At 43.2% G+C, this 17268-nt stretch overlaps 1 protein-coding gene across 1 annotated transcript; it reads left to right on the top strand.

Annotated features, from left to right (window-relative positions):
• The first annotated feature begins 14 nt into the window (after positions 1-14).
• Positions 15-17131, top strand: LOC133952075 (microtubule-associated tumor suppressor candidate 2 homolog). Its single transcript, XM_062386349.1, has 8 exons — positions 15-768; positions 5523-7446; positions 8064-8211; positions 8941-9132; positions 13881-14021; positions 15689-15787; positions 16621-16862; positions 17111-17131. The coding sequence occupies exons 2-8, from the start codon at positions 5740-5742 to the stop codon at positions 17129-17131; spliced, it is 2550 nt and encodes an 849-aa protein (XP_062242333.1). The 5' UTR covers positions 15-768; positions 5523-5739.
• Positions 17132-17268: the final 137 nt, after the last annotated feature.

The raw sequence follows: 17268 nt of genomic DNA on the forward strand, positions 1-17268 counted from the left end.
TGTGTCCATGCAAAATTTATTTGTGTTTCATGAATGCATCATTTATTATTTATAATAAATTCGAATTAAAATCTGAGGTTCACTACCTCAGATTTTATATATATTTATATATATTTATACCACGTTAAGTATGAATATATATACTATATGCATAGCCTCATACAGAACCATGCACAATATTGCACATGTTGCATTTAGCTTTTTTATAAAATAAAAAGAGAAATCCTGGTGCTTCATGTGTTTTACAACATTTTCACATAAATTTAATTACATTATTTTGACTTAGTGCTAGTAGTAGTAACTAGTTTTGCACGGTCCACAATACACAGCACTTTATCTTACATTTATAATTAATCCACAAGATTTAGGCACAGATGATTAATTAGGATTTTCATGAATTATTCGTTACTGATTGAATTAGACACTAGAGCTGAGCCAATGCAAAACATAGTGCATGATAGATTACGTTATTATTTATTTGTATTGTTTATGGAGACTACTGTACATTTTTGCTGCTGTGGGAAGGTTCTGGAAAATAAAGTGACAGTTTCACCTGCAGGGGGCGACCTGAGTGCATGTTGACATGGGCGTTGGGTCTCTCCCTCTCTCCTCCTCTCTTCCTCTCCTCCTCTTCCTCCCCTCTTCCTCTCCTCCCTGTTGTCCCAGGGATGCTGCTGCGGACCGGAGCCTCTTCATCTCCTGGCTGGACGCGTCCCTCCTCCCCCGGGCTCGCTGCTCTCTCAGCGGATCACCTGCGGACTGTGAACGGTAAGAAGCTCCATTCCACACCGGAGGTTTTTTTTTCTTCTCCTAGATCTCCATCGCATATCAGCGCTCGTTGATAATTGGATTTGTGGCACATCTGCATCTGCAGGAGAGAGACTGCGGATCATCCGGTTATCTGAGCTTTTCTATTAACCTCCTTATTTCCAAGCCATTTGTGTTATTTTTCTGCAGGAGTTTCAATTATGATATAAAGCTGCTGCCTATGCAGTCAAATTTAAAAAATGTGGGCTCAGCTCCAGCTATAGGTGTTTGTGTATCTGCAGGTGTGAGAGTCAAACCCTGGAATCTTATAGTTAAGTGTTTTTCTCCACCTCTATTATTATCTCGTGTTGGTTTTTCCGCAACAAAACCTGCTCTTCCTCTTTCCCCCCCTCCTGCCTGGAATCATGTGTGTTTGCTTGGAGCCTGTGAAATGAGTAACACGGCAGCACGAGCTGGATTAGTAACTGGGAGGTGTCAGGCTTGTGCAGGTGTGACCACAGTTATGTCCAAACAGGCCTGAGGTTTGTCATATTACACGAGGCGTGAAAGTGAGGAACATGTGAGGAGCCTCCACCACCAACTCAACCTGTATCCTCCAGCATGTGGAAGCTTGCTGATGATAATAATTAAACATAAAATGTGGTAAAATAGCATATTTGTGCATTTGCATATTACATATTTACAATTGCACGTCATGTAAATAGTTTCCTGGTATGTGTGAAGCTGTTGCTTTCACGTGCAGCCCTCACCTTCAGCTTCTTTATGTCTCCACAACAGATGATCCTCTGTGAGGTTCATGTTCGCTGAAGCATGTGAAATATTGCCTCCATTTTCAATCAGCCTCAATATTTCATGAGGATTTCCAGTCTGAGCATCAAGTGAAGCTCGCTGCACAAACCAAGGCCTTGATCTTTGCTCTGCTTCCAACATAATGTAAGACCCAAACAGAAGAAGCTCCGGAGGAAAAACACAAGATGTTTGTGAACACGCTCGCACAAGCAACAGAACGAGGATGCACAGATATTTCACAATAGGCCTCGCTGAAGGTCTGGGCTGTGGATCGGGAGGCAGGTGGCAGAGCGAGCTGCTGTACGATGGGGGGATGGGGACACATGCTCGGGGAAGCGTGTTGATGGGGAGAACATAAATTTCCTCAATCTCCCTTGTTGCCATTATACGGTGTCACCGCAGGAACATTATCGGCTGTGGCAGAAGCGAGAGCACACACGAGAGCGACAAACAGCCAGGGCGGAAATACAAAGGGGTGGAGGTGATGGTGGTGTATAGCTGTGTGGATGGAGATTGGGAAAATGGTATGGCAGAGGAAGGGAGCATCACTATAGTCACTCAGGACGCCTCACTTTTATTTTCTTACAGTAAAACGAGCAGCATCCTCCTGTGACACTCAGCTCTCCAGAGATCTGTGCAGAGATGAATTAAAAAAGTTGAATTATCTCTGCAATGCTTTTGTTTCAGAGTGTGAAGCAGAAAATTATGAAATGCTCTGGGTCAGAAAGTCAGGAGGAGATGTAGGGAGGGCGTCTCAGATTAGTTCCGATTTGAAGGAAGAATTTTTGTAAAGATGTTGCTTTTGGTTTGTGGATCTATTTGTGGATTCCATATTTAAAAATTCCATATTTAGGCCTCTTGTATGTTCACCTCTTATTCATTCAATTATAAACAAATAAATCAAGTTTGCTATCATCATTATCTCTGGATTCAAACTTTACGTATACAAACAAATTTAATAACAAGCGAGTCATATCCATCATTCCATTGCTGTGCTGATGAATGTCACATTATGAAGTTCCACTGCGTGTGTGCTGTGCTATGAGCTGCATTGATTTTTGAGTCAGGATTCAATCTAAGGTGAAGGAGAAGCAATCAAGGCACCACAGCAGCAGAAGCAATCCTGCTTCCAGATCCCAGCCGAGACTTCATTAATCCAACATGTCATCTCTCATGTAAGAGACTTTACGAGAGCTGTGTCGGTTGTTTGGTTGCCGAGGTGGAAGTAAGTGTCTTAATCATAGAGCACCGATAGGGACCTGATAGTGGAGGGGTGGGAATCTGATTCATCGGCCTGTGTTCTGCAGTGCAGGTGCTGAGGCAGCGTTTTAGTGTGGTGTGGTCTCCTGGGCTGCAAACAGACACGTGTCTCTGGAATGTCTCTGCAGTTTTTCTGTTACATGTACTTACAGAAATCTATAAGTCAGGAAATGTGATGTATATTTTACATGGAGGCCTGTTGTAGCTGGTGGTATTTCAATCAGGGGAAACTTGCAGAGGAACAAAGGAGTGAATTGGAGAGTTGAGGTGATGCAGTGATGGAAGTGGGTCACTTTCTTGCTGTATTAAACTGACAGGAGCTAGAGGAGACATTTTAAACTTTTAAACTCTGATTGCTCGAAGGTGATTGGCTCAGGGCGAGCTCGTCAGGGTTTGATTGGATGAAAACAGAATGTAATGAGATGAGCTGGAACTATAAATTCGACTCAGGAGACTGAATTATTTATAAGCTTTATTCCTCCTCCTCATTCTAAACCTGTGGGTTTGATGCAAATGATCTGCAGAGTTTAACAGGTACAAACAGAGAATTCACTTCCATCGCCCGGAGCTCTTTGAAACAGGTTTATTTTCACTCTTCCACTTGTTCCAGATGACAAACATCTCCCTGGGTACCTGGAGTCAAATCTATTTCTCATGATTCTAAAGGAGCAATGAAAATGAAATACAAATGAGTGTATAGAGAGAAACTAATACTTAACCAAGGTGGTGGAAAGTAGAATAGAAAAGTGATTATAAAGTAATCAGTTATATGGGATACTGCAAATGACATTTAATAAAATATTGCACATGCTATTGAAAATATTGCATATGATAATATATTTATGTGATGATAAGCAAAAATAGTATAGTTACATGAATTGCTAGTGAATGGGGTCACGTTTCACTGTTTGATGAACAATCTATAATGAAACACAGAGACTTGACTTTAATTCAAGGCACCAGGCTGAACCTGACACGCTGAGCTGAGTAATGACAAACTGTGACAAGGTGGGGAGTTAATGTGAAGGTGAGAAATAGCCCGAGATCAGAGAGTCTGTCAGGTTCTCTGTTCAGTACACAAGTCCACTGAGGAAGGTCAGTGTCAGCAGCAGACATCTTTTTATTCTGTGCCTCTGGCTGAGGAGTCCACCACATCTGGTTTCCTCCAATTTACAGTATGGGTGCAGTGCTCGTTCAGAATGGGCCTCCAGGCCAGTACATGTTATTGACTACTTTTAAAAATATAAAAAACATTTCAGCATGTACTGCAATGCTTGATATTATAAAGATAGATATTTTCTCATGTTTTAGTGGAGTAAGAGTGAAAAGTATCTGCAAATATTCAGTAATGAAGTAAATATACTTTGCTACATCCCACAACTGCAGGCACCATGTGTAAAAAACATTAAGAGCCACTAATAGATAAATATAAAGCTCTGGAGCAGAATGCACAAAGACTAAAACTTACCTTGAAATGTTAACGTTACAAGTCAGTCCCACGAGGCGATGACACACTTAAACATTCCTATCATTTAAACTCTGACAACTTCCTCTTCCTCTGCTGTGATGCAGGGATCACGTGATGTTGAGCAAACAGCGTCTTTTGTTGTTTGGAGATTCCCGACACATAAAATTGAATTTTTTTTTAGTAACGCTTAGAATGCAGGTGGAACACCAGAGGGAGAAGTTAACAACTACACAGCACAGTGTGTTGTTTTCAGGCCACAGTCGCACACAAACCTCCAGAGACAAAGACAACAAACACACGCTGCTCTTGAAGTCAAACTGGGACTGTGGATGTACTGGGATCGGTTACGTTTCATGTGTTCACAAGCAGAAAAAAACCCAGTTGCTGCAGAATTTGAATGTTCTTTTAACGACAAACCTGCTCGTGACCTGAAAATATGACCAGATTTATAATAACAGAAGTACAAGGATGATATTTGAGCAGAAGCAAGGATCATACATTTGTAAATGCATGTTACATTGCTCACAGTGATATATATTCCTTACACTGGAGTATGCACGCATCCGTTTTCTACACAGCTTGTTCTTTAAAGGTCACGGGGGGCTGGAGCCTTTCCCAGTGGACATTGGGTTAAAGGCGGTACCAGGAATGATGTATATCGACATAAAGGCCTCAGAGCAACCCTTCACATCTACAGAGTCTCCAGTTAACTTAACCCCGGTGTACATAGATTATTTAGACTGTGGGAGGAAGCTGCAGGACCTGGAGAAAACCCACACAAACATAAGGAGAACATGCAAACCCATACATACCGAATTGGGATTCAAACCACAAACCTTCTTGCTGTCAGTGCATCTCCGTGCCGCCCTCCCTTATAGAGTATATTATAGTTAAGAACAGAACTCAGTTATATGGCATATAATACATTTCAGATGAGTTTTAACTTCAAATTGACAAATCAGTTTCCCACGGGATTAATAAAGTATCCATCTATCCATCTATCTATCTATCTATCTATCTATCTATCTATCTATCTATCTCTCTGTAACTGATAAGAAAACTGTTCTGTGTTAGAACTGCTGGGCTCCCTGATAACAGTTGATTCATGAAAGTCTGGATAACAGTTGATTCATGCATTTTTCTTGTACCATTTGTTGTTACAGATCAAAGCTCAGGTGTTGAATATGTTTTCATCAAGTAATTTAAAATGTTTTTCTTTGGTGTCTTTTCTGTACAGGATCCGAAGCCCAGCTGTCATGAAGCTCCATCTTCTACATGAGGCACGATATTCAACGTTCTGATTTCTTACCGACTGGAGAGAAATGTGAAGATCCCTTCCTGATGGGATTGATGGGATGTCAGGGTGGACTGCTTCATAGCCGATGCCAGGAATGATTGCTTTCTTTTTTTAAAGTGCTATCGAGGGCGCTGAAGAACCCAGAAGTGTTTCCAAAATGTGCGATCGTGGAGAGCCCTTCAGCGGGGGGGAGCTGAGGAACAACAACCAGCGGGGCGGCGTGCTGGGCGACGGTGATGCCAACGCTAATGACATCCGGACAGAGGAGGGCGGGACTCAGTCAGGGCCGGTGAGTGGAACGGCATGGCGAGGCAAAGTCGCCATCCTGGGCACGGACGCCCAGTGTGACGACCCCGAGCTGGCTGAGTTCGAGAGGCTGGAGTGTCAGGAGCTGGAGACCTACCAGGTTGAGGACGGAGAGGACTTCGTGGGGCTTGCTGAGCGGAAGACGCCCCCGGGGAAGTCGTCAGTATCAGCGGATAATAAGGGCAAGGAAGAGAGGAAGGCCTTCCTGCGTTCTGCCAGCGAGCAGGAGTCCACTGCTTCTCACGTGTCCGAGAGCAGGGAGGCCTCCAGGACTGAGCTGAGCTCTGACACTGACGTCTTTGTGTCCTGTCAGTCCAACATGTCCAGCCCTGCCACCGCCGGCAGGTCCCATACGACCGACTCGTGGCACCTCGCCGCCGCCGGGCCTTACTCGACCACCTCCGAGGACCTGACTTCCCAGGCCTGCATCACTCTCTCCGAGCGAGGCAGGGCCGACCCCCCCTCCCGCTCCTCCAGTAGAAGCACAACACACCAGAGAGACGTGGACATTAATCTGAATTCAGCGCTTCACTCGGAGGACGCTGCTTTGAAGGCACAAGTGAGAAATGGAGCCGATGCGTGCGGGGACGCCATCGATGAGCACAGGAAGAACAATAACCAGAGAGATATAACAGAGGAAGATTGTGATCAAGGGAGAAGTAAGCACAAGGCTTTGCCAACTACAAATAACGCACATGAAGAACACAACAGGAAAATGGATAAAAGCACACAAGCCGACGAGGCCCCTGATGTGAGCCCCTCCAAGGCTGCTGCAAAGGAGAATCCGTCATCAAGTCCTTCCAAAGCCCTGAAGAAACAAGGATCGTTTGAGAACTCGATGAGGAAACAGAACTCTTTCGACAGGAGTTTTAAAAAGCAGCCGTCGTTTGAGAACACTTTAAAGAAGCAGGGCTCGTTCGAGCACAGCATCCCCTCCAGCTCTTCCAGCCTGGAGCGGAGGAAGCCATGGGGAAGCCCCAGTCGATCTGCAACGCCACCACCCTCGAAGGCCACCACCAGTTCGCCCAAGAGACGACCGCCAGTCTCTCCAGCCAAGGTCCCGGGCGTCAGGTCGCTGAGCTCGGAGCGCAGCGACTCCCCACAGAGAGGGTTCGGTCACACGGTCAAGCCGCCAGGAAAGATGAGCAGTGGCATCCCCAAACCGGTCGTCCCTCCTCAGCACAAAGAAGCCGAACCCAGGAGGTCTTCTTCTCCCCAGAAGCCGAAAAATGTGCGACCAAAAATCATCACCTATGTTCGGGCTAACCCTCAAACCAAACCCCAGGTCATAGAGGCCCCTAATGAAGCTTCTGCACCCCCACTGAGATCCTCTTTCTCCAGTCCACCGGCTCATAAAGCTCAGAAGGTTACACCTCAACCTAAATCCACACCGGTGCTGTGCTCCTCCAACCTGCTGTTTGACAAGTACCGGCAGGAGATGCAGAAGGCGGGGCTTTATCCTCCAGGCGTGGCCATGACTGGGGCGAGCGGCACCAACCCCCCAAGGCTGAGCAGGAAGTCGGGCAGCTTTCATGAGGATGAGAAATATCTCCAAGAGGTGAGACTTGGGATTTGACACAATCAGATGGCATCAATGGTTGAAACCACACAAGGACAGTAACTTTTAATGCTTGTGGCTTCAATCAGTTTGAAATGTTGGAATAATCCAAATGTTGGAATTTACTTAGGTTCACATAGGAATGATTCAAACTCTAGAAAAAGCATTATCCTTGTTTTACATGTTTCTCAGTTTAAGAAAGAGCCCTGATTTATCGGTTGGACGATAAAAATCACCTGATATGAGACATACAGGTATAAGAGTCTACGTTTGCTGATATGAAAACGTGCAGTTATATTTACCTTCTATATATTTGTTTTTATTTACAATGAAGATCAAGGTTAAATTCTCAAGCATTTCTTTGGGTTTCATAACAACAAGTCCTATTTTAAATGTATATATATATATACATTTATATACATTTATATATATATATATATATATATATATATATATATAATGTAATGGCTAATATTTCTTTATTGGAAATGTTTTACTGATATGTGTAGTGGCCTCTGAAGATCTATACTGTTCAGGCTCTAGAAGATGACATGTATGAAAGTGATTCAACCTCTCAAATGTACAAGAATTTACAATTTCTGAATCTTCTTCACCAGCAGGTTTCTCACGAGGGTGGCGTTGTGTACCGGTCCCCCAGAGCCCTGAGGCCTCAGCTGGGGTTGGGGGCGGTCAGCCGGCAGCCTGCAGCGAAGACGAGAGCTCAGCAGACAGGTCAGAGGTCAGCACCCCCCCAGGACTCTGCAGGTGAGATAGTGACCCGATTAGATTTACTCTCCTTTAAACCAGAAGTATAAGAACATGAGGAAATGTTATGGAGATCTTATATTTAACATCATAAGACAAGCTTCTTATTTATATGCTTACATTGTAAAGAACATAATGGTTTGAATCATTTCGAAAAGAGAGGGACAGAGATTCCTCCTCTGTCTGCAGCGTTGTGTATTCCCTGCACATCTCGTCCTCTGGTTGTCGAGATGCAGAGAAGTCGATTTTTGCCTCCGTTTCTTTTCCCATGACTATGGATGAGGCACCTTGGCACCTCAACTCTTTGAAGTGCAAAGCATGTGATAGCACACACACACACACACACACATTCGAACAACTTGCTCTGCATATTTCTACCCACTCACATCACAAATCATCACCCAGCCAGCCTCTGTGTTACAGTCTGCTGCTGTCTTACTGTATCTGGGTTCGGTTTCATCACTGAATGAAGGTTGACAGAGGTTAGTTATCGGTAATAGGGAGATTAGAGATTAGTGAGATTAGTGAAAGTTACATAAATCCCTTTTTTATTCATCACAGCAGATGCGACTCAGACTGGGACTGCAGATCCCAGCGTCAGTCTTGCATATTTCTTTTCAATATCGTGTATATCAGAGTTAATAACACTTTTACTATGTACATGTGACATTGAAACAGACGGTGTCCTCAGTGAGTCTTATAATCCTCATTTCCTCCATGTACCTCCAGGAGATCACAAGAGCACAGATCCAGCCCCTAAGAGTGTCCCGCTCAAACCGGGACAGTCTGGTCTCCGTCCTCCGGGCTTCTCCGCCCTGCCACCCGCCCGACTGGCCTCCTTCGGCTTCGTCCGCAGCTCCAGTGTCTCGTCTGCGTCCAGCCACCAGTCCAACGACAGCGATCCCAGTCGACCCTCCCAGCGTGAGTCACCATCTCTCTGTATGAATCTGTGTTACCAGGTCACCGGCCACCTTCAGCTTAACGTGTGACCGGCTAAAATAAGACAAAACTAGACGTGAGACAGAAGGACATTTCACACTTTAGTTGCATCACGTCTTCTCGTCCTCAGAAGTTCACCAGCTGCCGCTGCTCTCCTCGGTTACTATAGGAACAGCCACTGGTTTCTTTTTACATTAATTCATCGGGGGGGGGGGGGCTGCTGCACCACAGAGGCTCTAAGGAAGAAACGCTGAAGTCTCCCTCCTCCTTCTCTCTCTCTCTCTCTCTCTCTCTCTGCTGCCTCTGCATCGACTTCCTGCAGGCTTCCACTCAGAGGAAATAGATGGCAGCGAAGCACACAGTGTAGCTGAGCTGCTTCTGTATGTGGGTGATGAGGACGTTTGGAAATGTGTCGTCACAAGAGAAGAAGTTGTCAGTTACGACTTGTTTTCTTATTCATTGCAGAGGAAACGTTCAGTGAGTTCAGTTCGAGCAGCGTTTGTGTTTCGACGAGGAGCCGCAGCAGATTCATTCGTTTAAAGTGCTGAGTCAGAACAAACACTCGGAATATGCTGACACGGAAAATCCTGTTTGTCCTTTTTTAAATGTGTATTTCTCCACGAAAGAGACTGACCACAGACGCTATGTTTCAGGTTGTCTCATTCTTGTTAACACAATATCTATAGAACACCTCCAGGGAACCATTTAGAATTTGGTACAAACCTTTACTTTGACTTATGGATGAACTGATTTGAATTTTTCTGTCAGAGGTCAGAGGTCAAGTTCATTAGTGATGTTAAAACACAAATTTGTTGTCCTGGTGAATGCAACATCTCAGGAACACCTTTAGAGAATTTTTTCATATTTGGTTCAGACTTTAACTGGGACTCATGGATTTTTTCGATTAGATTGTGGTAGGTGAAGGTCAAAGGTCAAGGTCACAGCGACCACATGTTCTTGTAAGAGAATCTAAATCAGCTCTCTATTCATGTTTTATAATCCTGTGCACAAGCAGAAGTGTCTCCTCTGACTGCGCTGATTGGAGGACACGAGGACCGGTTAGCTCCGTCCTCCTCTGCTCAAGTGTCCCCACATTTGTTCCCCTCATCGACAGCTGACTGCTGCCGCTCGCCACTTTTACTCTCCTCTCCCGACCTGCTGGAGTCAGAGAATTCTTGGAGCCGCTGGTGCAGACAGGATCCTCAGACTGGAGAGAAAGAAATGGAGGAAAAGCAGCAGCTGTCTCACGCAGGGTCCTTCACACGTCTGTGACAGTCTCCCCTTCCCTATTTATAATCCTCAAAATGAAAAAGTGGTGCTGAAAACATGGAGTCAGGGTGTGGTACGTACGGCAGGATACTATGTGCAGCTGTTTGTACGCCAGCTGTTTGTACCCGCCTCTTTCTTGCCTGTGAATCTCCTCTTCACACTTTGTCCGGGCAGATGATGGTCTCTTTCTTTCCGCTGCAGCATCCCCCCCCTCCTGAAAAGCTCAGATGCTCACGATACTCGGTTATTTTGTACCATTTTTCACTCTGATTCTTCAGAGAACAACCACAGCTCAAGATGATAAGCTGCCGTCCTGTAAGTGTCTGTATCTCATTGTGTTTTTCTTTGCTTCTCCGTGGAGCTGTTGTTGTTGATCTTACAAGCCAGTTGAATATCTTCTGTGTTCTGCTGATGCTGAGGTTGAATAGATGGGTGACTAACACTCAGTCTGGAGCATATCCATGACACAGCAGTGTTTCCCTTCAGGCTCGGGGCTCAGGCAGCTTAGCATGCACCCGTATGTCTCGACTGCAACCACATGTACTGGTGATGCGCCCCAGTAAGACGTGACACATGGGATTTATCTGCCCAGTTAACTCCGTGGGAGCAGACATTATGTTTGTGTGTCTGTTGTTGGGTGGAGTTGTTTGACGACAAGATTCAAGGGTCACGATGAATCTGTTGTGTTTGGCTCTTCGGTCTGTTTTCCTCTTGAAACACACGATTAATACCTCCACCAAGGAAATTGTGTTTTTACCTCAGTCCGTTTGTTTGTCAGGAAGTTGATGTTAGAAGTACCAACCGGATTTCAGTATTTTTAAGGCCGTCCATGAAGTAGAATTGTCAAACATTCATTGTTTCCAGATCCTTCTATTTGATAATTTATGTTTATTTAATTTTTTTTGGCTTTGAATTGTTGGTCAGAAAAGAACAAACTATTTCAATGTCACCTTGATCCTTCTTTTCAGACGTTGGTGTAGCTGCTACCTCATATTCACTTTATGATACATAGTTAAGCTCTGCGTCCCAGTTCCAAGTCAGACTTCACGGTCGTTGAAGCAGCTCAACTTTCTCCGTGGGTTGTTATAAATATTAAGCCTCTTTTCATGTGGATCAGTCTCATCCCCGCTGGAAGAGAAGTCTTCAAAGTGTCTGAGACGTCTCTGGAGACTGAGAGGGACATTTATTCATTTATTTTCAGTTCATCTTCTCAAGAGGAAATCTGATTTAAAAACTGTGGGGTGTAACAATGTGAAGGCTTTTAAACTTCACTGTACAACAGATTTGCACTTCAATGCAGTTCATGGTGACCCCCACTGTCAGTGTGTCAGGTCTCAGAGGATTTTAATGTAGAAAGTTTGAGAAAATTAATTTAGAGGCAATTTAGAGTTCTGGTGCTTTTCGTAATAAGGGTGGAAAGGAGACAAATTCCCAGAATGAATTATTGTCCCAGTCATCCTTAGTCTAGTTAAACAGTTTTTGTCGCCTGAAATAATATATAACGAATTTCACTTATCAGCCCATCGGCGTTCTATAGCATTTTATTTTCTTGTCTCTCTTAAAATTTGAGTTTACAAAAAGAAAAAACGACAAACCATGTCATTCCTTTCATATCCTGCCTGAATGTGTCTTTTCCCAGTATTTATAGATTGTTTAATTGAGGAAAAGCTTGTTCAGATTAAGAATTAGAAGAAAGAAGATATGAGAATTGTACATTCAGAAGGTATAGCTAAGAAACACCTTATTGCAAAGGAAAAACAAAATGTGTCTGTTCTCTGTCCGCCCTCACATCCTGTGAATTAGTCACCAGCCGGGTTTTGGCCGTGTTGCTTCTCACTGGTTTGAACACTGAGCACAGGATTCTTAGAGCAGGGGGATGGATATGCAGTGAACATGCAGGATAGAAACAAGTGATGAGCTGTGAGTCCGCCTCCGGTCGTCTCCCGCAGCCAATCAGCTTCTTTGCTCAGCCTCAATCTGTGTAAACTGACTCTCCCAGGTGAATTCTTACTGTGAGGAGAGAGAGATACCGGGATCCCAGTGGAGCTTCCATTCAGGTCCTCTGGGCACTTTGCTATCTAATCTGCATTATTAATCATATCTAGTAATTTGGTTGTGACCCTGTTCGATACCATATCTTATATTTCCATACAACAGCTTGTTATTAATCCTGTTTTCAGCCCAGTTGAACCTGTTCTGCCTCAGATCAGTTTGTGATGATTTGAATGCACAAACCTGTCGTTCTTTCCTCTCTGAGCGGGTTCAGTTACCTGTCACTGCAGCGCTGCGATTCATTGAGGAGCTGAATATTTCATGATGAGTAATTAGAGCTTCACATCAGCCCAAATGCTGGATTGTCTATTTACTGGAATCCCAGAGACTGAGAGTTAATGATGAAATGGTATGAGAGAAAACATCAGAGTGACGATACATCACAAACACAAAGATCCTCCAGTTCTGTGTTCTCAGTGTTTTGATGTTGGACCGCTCCTCGCTACAGTCTCAGTTCATCTATGAATCGAAGCATTTTTTCTATTCACAGAAAGCTTGAGGCGTTATAACAGCTGTTATGAATAATTAAGATGTTTGCCTCAACTTGCTTTCTTCTCTCCCGGTGAATTTCTGCAGTTTAGAGAAAGAAAACAAAATACTCTCCAGGGAAAAATAGAGCGATTGTGATCTGCTGATACTTCGTCCTAAAATATAACAGGAAAACAAAAATGTTAGATAAATATCACTGACCTGGAAAGAACTCTTTATCCTGTAGGCCAGTGAGAGTAGATTTACAGCACTCAACAAATGATGCTCTCTACGTTTTGTAAGTGAAAATACACTGCATTTGTTTTCATTGATACATTTCTTTACTGATAAATGTGTAAATTATACAAATAATAGCTATAACATCATACCCCCCCATATGAAAAAATTTAAAGAATGAAACAATAACCCAATGTATAAAAATGCATTATTAAGAGAACGATACAAGACCAACCCCCTTTTATTTTAATTTATTTCATTTTAAGATACAATATATATGTTCTGCGAGAAAGTCTTGGTTAAGAATACGCAAATAAAAAGAAAAAGTTTCACATATGAATACAAGCACGGACAGAAAACACACACAAAACAGACTTAAGCACAAAACACACACAGAAACATACTGGGAATCAATGGAATAAATGCCAGATGGAAATTAAGAAAGCATCTCTTGGTGTTATTGTATTATAACACCAAGAGAGGCTAATGTTTAAAATATCTTGCAGCTCATTCCAAGCATTGGTGGATTAAAGCAAAAGGCAAATTAAGTATTAAATGTGTTGTGCAGTGTCTCTTTTATATGATTCATGCCTACTATGGAGTTTGTGCATCTCACGGTTGCCCAACACTTGTATTTCGATTTAAATATGAATCATTCAAACAAAAAGTAAATCCACATCTTGTTTCTTTCTCCTGATCTTCAGATCCCAGCAGTGGCAGCGATGAAACCCAGTCACACAAACAACCCCCTGGTGAAGCTCCACATGGTCCGAGCCGAGCGCATCCTCCCAACACCCCCAGCCTCCAGCGCCGCTCTCTGCCCCCCCAGCGCTCCTCACCGATGGGTACGTCCCCCACCACACATCAATGTCTGTGGAGACAGGATGAATGTCTGTCTGTGTGTGTGTCTGTGGTGGTGGGTGTGTGTCTGCTGCAACAAGGTCATCGGTCAAGGTCGTTGTTCCTGGTGATCAAATGACACCAAGACAGGATGTGTGAGCGTTGGCTGAGCGGCTCGGAGGCGTCGGCACCAACACAACAACTCCTCTGCAAACTGATATCATCACTGAGTTGCATAAGAGACACAAAGACAGTCGGTCAGTGGTGTAGTTTACACAGGCTGGTTTATTGTGTGTTAGCAGACATACATTCTGCACGAGGGTTACCAGATATGAGATTGTTCTACATGGTTCAGAATTAAATGCAGAAATAGATGAATTAAGGGATTCATATAGTTTTTAATAATGTTGCTTGTGTACATTTAGTTTGTTTAAATGGCTTGGTTGACATTCCTCACCTCAATAAGACCTTGAACATATAAATTAAATATTACCTATATTGTTCTCAGAGAAAAAGTCACCAAGTAGAGGACATTTTCTAGATATAAAATTGATCAAAGGAAACCACAAGTAAACACTGTTTATGAATTTAATAATTTAGTCCATGGGTGTTACTCTAAGTTGCCTCTGCGAGTTGGGTCTTGTGAGGAAACTCCCTGCAGGTACTCATGTAAAGTTTGTTTGTATATGTAGAGTCTTCATTTAACTCACGGAGCTAAACTGACTGAACAGGAATCATCAACCAAATGAGTTTTTCCCACGTTAACAAAAAGAACGAAGCTTCAAAAAGTCGGACGAGGTGACAATCAAAGGGAAGAGCTCCAGGGGGTGTGAGCCTTAAAAAGACACACAAAGCAAAACCTGCAATTCCGCTGAATTCCTTCTGACTCACGACAGGCAGCCGACAGAAAGGAAAATAACACACTGCACCACCATCACCTGACGAGATGAGAGACACAAGCCACCACTCGTCCCACCTGGTGTTTAGAAGACAGTTAAAGTATCTACATGAGGAGCAGACAGAGACGTAGGATCATCGACTGCCCCGATCCCAGAACCAGTCCACTGCTTAACATTCAATTCAGAGAGATAAACAATAAACCTGAAAACAAATCAGGATTCATCTTAACTGTTGCTCATCGTTGCATCACCTCAGTGATACTGTTCCCTGATATATATATATATATATATATATATATATATATATATTATCCCTCTCTGCTTTGTGAGGTGAACCTTGTTGCCTGTTTTGGCAATTTTTGCTTCAATATGGAAAATCTACACCATCTAGTGGTCACAGGGGGTATTTCTGTGTGGGGCCGCTGTTTTTGCCTTTGCCTCCTGCAACAGAGCAGTTACGCCACCTGGAGGTCACTGATCAGCAATGATGCATTCATGAGTTTCAATGTAGTTAATCAATATGAATCAAATAAATATATATTATATTTATTTGTAAAATCTCAGTTTGCAAATAAATTGTTTAGTGAAAGAATAAAAATTAATCTATTTTTCCCGTATTGATTTAAGTTTAAGTATATAAGAGTAAAAGTGCTTTTAACCACTACACAGATAATGCCATACTAACTGATAATGTATTTTTGAAAACAATATTTATGAGAGAAAAACAAATACATAACGTATTTATTTAACATATAGTTTTCTTTACTGCACAGCCTCTAGGAGAGAGATGTCGAAGGACACGGACGCTGTGATGCCATCGAAGTCGTCCCCTAAAAGACTTGCAGTGGTTTCACCCAAACCTCAGTCCCCTGGTGAGTCTGACAGAACATGAAACTGCTCTGTGTGTGTGCGTGTGTATGTGTGTGTGTGTGTGTGTGTGTGTGTGTGTTTGTGCGTGTGTGTGTGTGTGTGTGTGTGTGTGGGTGTGTGGGTGTGTGTGGGTGTGTCATAGCAAGCAATAGTCAATAGTGTAGTGTAGCTGCCACTGCATCTTTAAAATGTCCCCTCTCTCTCTCTCTCTCTCTCTCTCTCGCTCTGCACTTCATCACAAGGCCGCCCTGCTGTTGCCATAGCAACAGGCTGCAGTAGCTCCTTCAGTGGAATCCAGGCGGGTCAGATTACCACACGTCAGCATTTTATCTGTTTCTCAGAAAGCAGCCGGACACAAGAACCACAAGAAAAATAAAATAACTGTCAACAGTTTATTACCAACCAGGCAATCAGAGATTTCTTTGTTTGTGTATGTATGTGTGTGTGTGTGTGTGTGTGTGTGTGCGTTGGATGAGATGATATGTTGTTATTGTCGTTTTGCTTCCCACCACAGTGGAAAGCAGAAAATATATTCAATTTAATATAAAACAATTCAATAGTAGGGTGTCCCGGACATTTTAAAATGTTGCTTGATACATTTCTTTATCAATTATTAAAATGATCGTTGCTTGGTGTGTTTCTATACACTTTAAAATCTTCAGCGTTTTCATAAATGTGTAATCAAATGTTATGTATATGATAAAGTTCAAACAAATGGTCGACTTGTTCTAATGTGAGTATATAGTTAGTATATTTATTTAAAAACCTTTCACCAGTCTCATATTCATGAAATCATTAAAGTATATTGTATTGATCCCTTTGCTCCGTTCCTCAGCTCGTGGGCCGACGGCAGCGGTTCATGGTTCGGTCCGGACCGACCGGGCCCAGGAGCTGGACCGGGCTCTGATCCAGCAGCTGCGTGAGCGCTGCGAGCAGCAGGCGCTGCAGCTGCTGAGCCTCCAGGCCCAGTTGAAGAAGGCTTCCCTCTGCCTGGACGTGTTCAGCATCACTACCCAGCACTTCTGTCAAAAGGTAGGATGCTGCAGGGGACTGGGACCTGAACAGGAACCTCAAAGAGTCAGAATCAGAAGAACTGATATTCATCCACAGGAAAATTGGGTTTCAGATATGTGCACAGCTAGAGAAGATTGATATAGAATATGAATAAGAAGTATGTGAGGTATATATACTTCATTCATTGTGCATTATAGTGCATTATACTACACATACATATACATAATATGACTATGTAAAATTTGTAACAGCGGAAACAAAGGTGTAAAAATAAATAACAAATGATGAACATGTTTCCGTTCATGACGAAGTTGGACGTCCTGCAGGGATGAATTTTCAGTCCTTACACGTTATTGTCTCACAACATCACAACTTGATATATTGGCTGTCTGTCTCAAACCAGATTCTTATCTCTGCCAGCTGGTTTTTTATATGAGAATCACACAAGAGAAAGACTCGGATCATATTT

This window comes from Platichthys flesus, chromosome 4, assembly GCF_949316205.1.
Source record: "Platichthys flesus chromosome 4, fPlaFle2.1, whole genome shotgun sequence".
Classification (NCBI taxonomy): Eukaryota; Metazoa; Chordata; class Actinopteri; order Pleuronectiformes; family Pleuronectidae; genus Platichthys; species Platichthys flesus.

Coding starts and splice junctions, on each gene's coding strand:
- LOC133952075 (XM_062386349.1), top strand. CDS start 5,740: ATGTGCGATCGTGGAGAGCCCTTCAGCGGGGGGGAGCTGAGGAACAAC. Junction 9,133..13,880: donor TCCCAGTCGACCCTCCCAGC/GTGAGTCACCAT, acceptor CCTGATCTTCAG/ATCCCAGCAGTGGCAGCGAT. Junction 15,788..16,620: donor ACCCAAACCTCAGTCCCCTG/GTGAGTCTGACA, acceptor TCCGTTCCTCAG/CTCGTGGGCCGACGGCAGCG.